The sequence below is a fragment of the Monopterus albus genome, unplaced genomic scaffold, assembly GCF_001952655.1.
Source record: "Monopterus albus unplaced genomic scaffold, M_albus_1.0 scaffold103.1, whole genome shotgun sequence".
NCBI lineage: Eukaryota > Metazoa > Chordata > Actinopteri > Synbranchiformes > Synbranchidae > Monopterus > Monopterus albus.
Window position 1 is genome coordinate 2,195,220 of NW_018127983.1, and position 8,183 is coordinate 2,203,402.

Below are 8,183 nucleotides of genomic sequence, written 5' to 3' on the forward strand. Positions count from 1 at the left end.
GGGGCAGCGCGGACAAGGGCCGGGGTGCAGCGACGACAGGGGCCGGGGTGCAGCGACGACAAGGACCGGGGTGCAGCGACGACAGGGGCCGGGGTGCATCAGCTCCGCAGTTAACGCCCTCCAGAACTAACAGACGCGGAACAAGGAAGTCGTGCACCTGTCCCTGCTCAAGCATAACTATCTTTTCAAGCCTACTGCGACCTCGATAACTACTGGTAAGTAACAGCTTTCTGTTGCCGTCACTTCCTAGTGATGTCCCAGGGTATATTTCTCTCTATATCGACATGTATACTGTATATGTCGATGCGGGTTAAGTCATGCTCCTGCCTCATGGAGGGACAGATTGACAAGTTAAAGGCTTCCGTCACGGTGCACTGGCAGAGGCGTCATCTGCTTAACTCAGCAGTGTTCACCTTTCTAAGCAGGTGTGAAGCTCCGCCATGGCAGAGTTTGAGGGGGGAGCAAACCAAAGTAAGGAGAAGCAGCATCAGCTCAGCTCTTCTGTCGGTGCGGGGGACGCTCAGCCCGCTGCAGGGCCACAAGTAACCGATGAGCGGGCAGCTTCGGGTGGAGGTGCCCGCCTCCAGCACGGCGTCTCTGTGGACTCCACTCCGGACCACTTCAAACGCACACGGTTCTTCGTGTTGAGGGTGAGTCTGTGGTGTTATGATTTGTTGGTGAAACAAAAGAGTTGAGATGTTTTAGAGCACATGGCCTACATCACATTACAGATGTAGTTTATTTAAAAGGAATAACAATGAATACATGTAATGCTCTTCATAATATGACAGAACAAGAGAAACAGTGGAATGTATCCTTTAACTAGGTAAATACTGTAGGTGCTATCCTACTGATACAGGTTTCAGCAAACCTTAAGCTTTAATAGGTCATTTTATGTTTTGGTATCTTTGTACTTGGACACATTTCAGATGTAGTGAGGTTTAGTTAGCAACTGTAGTTACTGGTATACTTTTTATTTGTATTGTATTTGTAATATTTGTATTTCTTATTTGTATTGGTAAGGGATTTTAAGACCTACAGCTTAGAATGTGCCAGAGTTAGCTTAAAGTAGTTTTTTCAGCATTTGCTTGTCATTGTAACAGCATAACTCAAAGAATAATGAAACCATTTCTGATACATTTCTGGGAGAGGTAGGATATGGCACAGGGAACAAGTGATTAGACTTTGGTGCTGATCCATACCAAAAGTTAGATGCAGAAATATTTGAAAAGATTAGTCACCCCTGTAAGCGCTGAAAAGGCTGTTGACTGTTTGTGAGCCCCATTAACCATCACCTGGATAACCTCACGGGTTGGTCACTCTTTTCCCTGTGTCGGTCTGTGTTTAGAGGAGGAAGGGACTGCGCTCCTCTCACAGCTGAGCAGAGGTTGAGAAGGGTCACTCCACAGTGCAACAGTCAGCCACTAACAGAAACTGTATGAGCAGAACACAAACTTGCTGAAATGTGACGTCTTCACCGCTTTGTCCGCTCAGAAGTCCTTGTTTGACCCCTAAACCAACAAGTTGATGTGTCATATCTGTCATTTTTCTTGAATAACTTTCACACTAATAATGATATCAGCATCATTCCAAATGCCAGGATTTAATGGTCAAACTATCATGGGAATATTGCTTTTAATGGCATTATGGGGAGCCAGAGTTGCCCTCTGGCAGAGCTTTGCACTCTCTGAGTGTTGTCCAGTTAGCATCGGCAGGCTGCAATTACAGCAAACAAAAAACAGCACTAAAAGGCAAGGCAACTTTATTTATACAGTACCTGTCATACACAGAGGTAATTCAAAGGGTTTTATATAGGCAAGGAAAAACAGCAATAGCATTAAAATGAGTTAAGATAAAACATTGTTAACAATGAGAAAATACATAAAATGAAAAAATAAAAACAAATGTACAAATTAAAGGTCTGAATCATGATTATCTGGTAGTTACAGTGCAGAGAGTGCAAAATAGAAACCAGCCAAACAAAGTCACAGGAAAACACCAGAGTTTTCAGTTCAGACTTGAAAGTAGCTCGAGTTGGGGCAGATTTAAGGTCCTCAGGAAGTTGGTTTCATCTGTGTGCAGCAGTACTGCTCTTCGCAGTAGCTAAAAGCAGCTTCAGCCTGTTTGGTTCCACCAACTGACTGCTTCTTGAGGATCTCTGAGTCCTGCTGGCTTTGTATTGTTCAATGAGATCAAAAATGGAATTTGGCCCCATACCAGTGGGCGATTAATAAACTGGTAGAAGCACAGATTGAATCTGTAGGTAAGTGGTAGCCAGTGCAAGGATTTAAGAACAGGAGCGATGTGTTCTGGTTAAAACTCTGGCATCAGCGTTCTGACCAGGCCAGACAAAAGACTGTTGAAGTCCAGCCTGCTGGAGATGAAGGTGCGAATGAGTTTCTCCAAATCATGCCTGGACATGAGACCACCGAGTCTGGCTGTTTGTTTTAGATGATAAAAAGCTGATTTAGTTATGGTCTCTATGAGCTTCTTTGTACATTGAAATGTTTCATTTAAAACATTTGGGTTGTTTATGAAACATTAGATATCATTATATTGGTAACAACCTCATAACTCAGGCTGAACTTTATGTGATAAGGTTTAGGGTTTCTTATTGTTATGTTGTATATCCATATACCTCACACCAAGTTTTGCAATCAACTAAATGCCACAAAACACAGCCTCAAAATTTTGCATAGCAATGAATAAACATACATGACACAGTGTGAGCAATGAAAGGAGTATTATCAGTGTCCCAGTGTTGACAGGCCACCAGGCTCAGATTACAGTAAGACAATCAGAAGCCCTCAGTCTGAACTAGCTCTGGAAAACGGGGGTGCTCGTAGCTGGCACTTTGAATGCGCAGTCTATTATGTACTGAAGCTTTCTCTGTTCTGTCTTTAAATACAGTACCTGAGTTGCTCAGGTTTATATGTGGAAGCTGCATGCAGTCTTTTTCACATGTCCAATTTTCATGTTGTTGTTTGACATACTGACACTTTGAGTGCCAGTCACAGCTGCACCTTGAGGTTTTTAACCCTTTCAACGTTCTGTGTACACATTGTGATTGTCTCAAAAGAAAATTAGAAAATGACACCTGTGCATTTCTATCTCCTCAGCCTGGCACTCTGAATCAGGCCATCAAAGATGTTGAAGCTCTGGTGGATCAAGAACTAGACGGCAGCATTCTCGGCCTTTGGCTGATGGCAGAGTGAGTTCATGAGTTCCCATTCTGTTGCACAGCTCTGTGTTCGCATGGATATCCACATTGTGTGGAAGCCTGAAATGATCTTTGATCAATTACAGTCATAGAACTTGCACCTCGTAGGGCACAGTGGTTAAAATAAAATGTTATTCCTGATTAGGTGGTGCTGTTTTTCCTGAACTTAAATTCCAGGGTTTTCACCAGCCAGTAATGATGTGACTGTAAATGCAGAGTGCTGCCCATTTATAACCATTATTAACATACAGTGTGTTCTGGATGGCTACTATGAACTGATTCCCCTGGGAAGACGCTGTTTGTCTGATTGCACATAAATGTACTGCAGTACAGGTTCATGATGCCTTAGCGTTATCACATAGAGACATGCTCAGTGGCTAACCATACATCCAGATATCAATGTTTTTATCGAACTTCAAGAGTAGCACACAACCCAGAGCAGAGGTCTATCTGACTTGAAAACAGAGCAGAATGAAGTGACTGCAGGACATTTACCAAGTGCGCTTACAGATGTCAGGTTGTATCACTGCTGTACAGGCTTTCAAGAAACAGTTATAAAAGGCTGGCCATGTGAGAATGAATAATACATCCCATTTATGCAGCTCTGTTCAGCGCACATTAATGTTCGTCCTACATTTGGCTCACAGTTATTGTCGCTACACAAGCCACTGTAGGATTTCTTGCAACATAAAGAGTGTAAGTGTAATTCTGTGTCGTGCTGCTGAATCTTCCCAAGGGAGGCCAGTGACTGTCAGAAAAGCATGAGAAATTCCTCAAAGCTGGTTTTACTGAGGATTGTTGCTAACTTTAGAAAGAGTAAGATGATCTCATTTCATCTGCTTTTTTACTTTGACTGTTAATGTTTTGTATTTATTTGTTCTTTTATATTTTATTTCCCATTTGTTTGTATGTTTTCTGAATTTCACTTACTAACAAAGCACTTTAAGAAACTAAATTTGAAACCACATCTATCAGCTGGTTAGCTTAGCATAAAGGCTGTAAACAGCTAGCCTGGTCCTGTCTGAAGGCAAAAAAAAAGTTAGATGGGAAGATTGTGTGTTACATATGAAAACAGCTGGGAGATGGTGAGCATAGTCCAAACACAACATGTTCACTTTTGTACAGACTAAACAAGTGAGATATAACGTGTTTAGGAATTATTGTACTTTTGGCCAGAGCCAGACATGTTCCTTCCCTTGCTTCCAGGGTTTATGCTAAGCTAATCAGCTGTAGCTTTATATTTAGCGTACACACATGTGAGTGGTGTCGGTCTTCTCATTTCTCAACTCAAAGTGAATAAGAGTCTTTGCTGAAATGTCAAACTGTTTTTAAGCACCAGTGTGACAAGAATCAGCATTGCGTCCTGTAAAGATGACTAGAACTGGATCTCTGTAACACTCCCTTACTGTCCATTACGCCCATGCCCAATTAAGGTTTACTCATCTCATTAGCACAGTCAAAGCTCCTCGCCAACACCACTTCCATGATGCCTTGGCTGTTTCATGAACTGTCTGGTTTTGGCCTATGGCTGCCAGTAGCCATCAGAAGACTTTCACTTGCAGTTGGCCACGTGAACCCAGCTCAGCGGGCTGTAAGAAAGACAGCTATTCCAAGAGAATCTGTGCTACCATCAGTTAGATTAGTTGTGTGATTGTGTGCGCACAGCAGAGAGGGAGAGTGTGTGTGTGTGTGTGTGTGTGTGTGTGTGTGTGTGTGTGTGTGTGTGTGTGTGTGTGAGTGAAATGATGCTTTGTGTGAGTTAAGTTAATAGGACAGACATTTTTGGACTTAGAAATGTTTCCATGCATATTGTATGATCTTTGCCAAGGGCCTTCTAGGAAATTGTGAAGCTTTTACAGTACATAATTGAGCAGCCTTGCTATACATGTTTTTATACCAACTTTAAATAACCTCCTGCAGAGTCCTGACATCCAAACTGCACTTCACACAGACTCTAATACACATAATGAAAGTCACTCTCTTCAGCAGTGGTTGCCCTGTAGTGGGTCCTGACACCCAGGTTGGAAAACACTGATGACTGTAAGATACAATTTTCTGTTCTACAAATAATGTTTGTCTGTCAGACTTTGAAACATTTTTTGTTATTCTTGTGAATAACTGGTTGATTTTTACCTTTTAAAATAAAATTTTGGTTGAACTGCAAACAGCAAACATGCAGAACCAGTGACAAGGGATTGCAAGTAGGCATTACTTTCTTTTAAGTGTCAGCTTTCAGTTTGCAGCTTTTAGGTACATCATGTCAATTACAACATCCTAGTAATAAATCCTACTTTCATGAGTTAAGTTTTTGGTTTAAACCATTTTAGAGAGGTATTAATTCAACACTGTGATTATTTTGGAGGCTGTAGTTTGTGAAGCTTTTAAACTGGGTCGCTGTGCCTCAGGAGGTAGAATGGTCATCCTCTAACCATAAGGTCAACGGTTCAATTCCCATTCTCCCTAGTCCACAAGTGGCCAGAGTAGCACCCTGCAGGGACGGCACTGCCGTGTTTGTGTGTGTGAGAGTGAGTTGGTGATAGCTGCCTCAATGACAAATTTATTGTGTATGTAACATACTGGGCCAATAAAAGTGATTATCATTGACTGTACTGCATTACACAGAGAGGTGATTCTGTTATGTACCCTGGCCAAAACACTGTTGTATTAGACTGCATTACCTTTAGCTGTGTGTACCTATTAAACTGGTAACTATGTGTAAACCAGTGCTTAGACCAGTTATACACCAACATAAAGGGGTCAGAAGGATTAGACATGTCACATGTGGAACAGGATGTAAAGACACATGTAGATATGTCCTCTTTGTGTGACAACTAATATTGTTAAAGTAAATTTGATTGATGCCAACAAAATAATTTTCACTATTGCTATGTATTTTATTTTTCAGGGTGGATCACTGGAACAATGAAAAGGAGCGTCTTGTTATCATCACAGACAACTCTCTCCTGGTCTTCAAGTATGACTTTGTCATGTTCAGCTGTGATCAAATGCAGAGGATCCCGCTTAACTTTGTGGACCGCATCTCCCATGGCACCTTCAGCTTCCCAAAGTACTCCCTTCTCCAGTAAGTGTCCTAATTTTAGCTCTTTCTTAGTCTGCAACAGCAAACCTCTGCCATCTGTCCATTAAGACTGCAGCTTTTTTTTTTACAGTTAATATTTTGTAATTCATGGTGTGAGATGATCATCAAGAAACTTATAGCACCTAATAGAGACATTCATAGATGTTTGGACAGTGTATAAAAAAAGCATTGCAAGAAAGTCTTGTATCTCTACTGTCCCGATTCATTTTTAGTAATTTTCAGTATGTTTCCTTAAAATGGCTCTCTGTAGAGTTTCGTTGCTAATTAAAACATAAAAACCCTGCTTAATGAATTACACATATTAGACCTAATTATCTGCCCTGTATTTTGCCTCACAAAGCTAAATGTCGTGAAAAAAAAACTTTATTTCATGGTTAACGATTAAGCTCGGCCACAAAACATGCCTAGCTTGTTTTTCCCCTTTTTGCTGGTTTGTGAGGGTTTCATAATAACCTATTCTTTATGTAACTAATTTATCCAGATGTTTCAGGTAATAAAAAATACAACATGCAGTTCTTTAATGAATTTCAAAGACTGCAAAAGTATGCATGATTTACTAAAAAGCATTCATGGGGATTTGTGTTGTCAGAGAAAACGATGATGCTAAGCTGAGAGCAGCTATCAGAAAGCTATGTGGTGAGCGATGTACTTGCAGGAGATTGGTACAGGGCAGATGAGCTCAACCAGGGAAACATAGTACACAGCCGAGCTTTCTGGGGGTATGGAATGCATAGCTCTCACTTGGAGCTGTCATGTAACTGATTAGTGGCAAAATTAATGTAGTCCTTTCATTTAAACCTTTAAAAGATGGCTCAGGGAATACCAAACCAACTAAAACTAATTTGATGAATAAAATGTAATGCACTATGAAGAGTTTAGAGAGAGCAGCTTTTATTGGAGGCTCTGTCTTTCCACATTACATTAAATTATACATAAAACGCTCATGAAAGCCACTCAGGAGTCCAACGGTCAAAAGAAGGTTTTAAATAAGAAAGACTTGAGCCTCAAACGTTTTCTCTTTCTGTGTTGATCTTCACCGCTCCCTCCCTGTCTCTCCCCCTATCGTCTTCTCCCCCAGGAAGCGTCTTCTTTTTTGTCTAGGTCATTGTCTTATTTTTGGCAGAAAATGATCAGTGAGTGTAACTGTATATGAAAATGAATTCTTCCTACTATTATAACAACACACAAAACACACAAAACCTTGTTTCCAGGAAGCCTAACAGTGTGTCAGGGCTAAAATGAAAAAATAGACTGACATTTAGAGAAATGCATTTCTTCACTTTTGGGCTGTGAGTTGCATGCAAGTCTTGACGCCACTCACGTCTGTGTGATAATTATGGAGCTCAAGCTAGGCTGAGCTTAGGTTAGCTAGGCATCAAGATGAGAAGTCACAGCTGCTGGTTGTCAAGAAGCATTTCTCAGCAGGTACTTCACTGTAAAATCACAACCTGTTGTTTTAACACTGAGATGAACCTGATAGGTGTTAATTAGTGAGCTTTAGAGGTACTAGTAAACTATTTCCTGCTGTTTCCAGTTTTAATGCTAATCTAAGGTAACGGTCTCCTGCTCCACACCACTGACACAGGATATATACAGCGCTCATGGCGTCATCACTTCCCTCCACTATGCAAAAGTGAAGCCAAAATATCATAACTCTATATAGAAAATGTTCAGACTGTGATGGACATGTTTTGTTTTTTTTGTTTGTTTTGTTTTTTTCCCCCCAAAATTTTCATCAATAAAAGCAGATGGGTATAATGATCAGTATGCCCATCGGGAATGAGGAAGTCTGTATTTCCACCTGGGTTTATAATTACAGTGGGTACAGAAAGTATTCAGACCCCCTTAAATTTTTCACTCTTT

At 40.9% G+C, this 8,183-nt stretch overlaps 1 protein-coding gene across 3 annotated transcripts in view; it reads left to right on the top strand.

Moving 5' to 3' along the window:
• The first annotated feature begins 18 nt into the window (after positions 1–18).
• Positions 19–8,183, top strand: part of tprg1 (tumor protein p63 regulated 1) — a 23,780-nt gene continuing 15,615 nt past the window's right edge. Inside the window, exons 1-4 of one of the 3 annotated variants that reach the window (XM_020610110.1) lie at positions 19–215; positions 423–650; positions 3,120–3,211; positions 6,126–6,302. In XM_020610110.1, the coding sequence (XP_020465766.1) occupies positions 441–650; positions 3,120–3,211; positions 6,126–6,302 (479 nt within the window). In that variant the 5' untranslated portion in view covers positions 19–215; positions 423–440. Of the gene's footprint in view, positions 216–286; positions 651–3,119; positions 3,212–6,125; positions 6,303–8,183 lie in introns of those variants that run through there. The other 2 variants (XM_020610107.1, XM_020610108.1) reach the window with 2 other exon arrangements.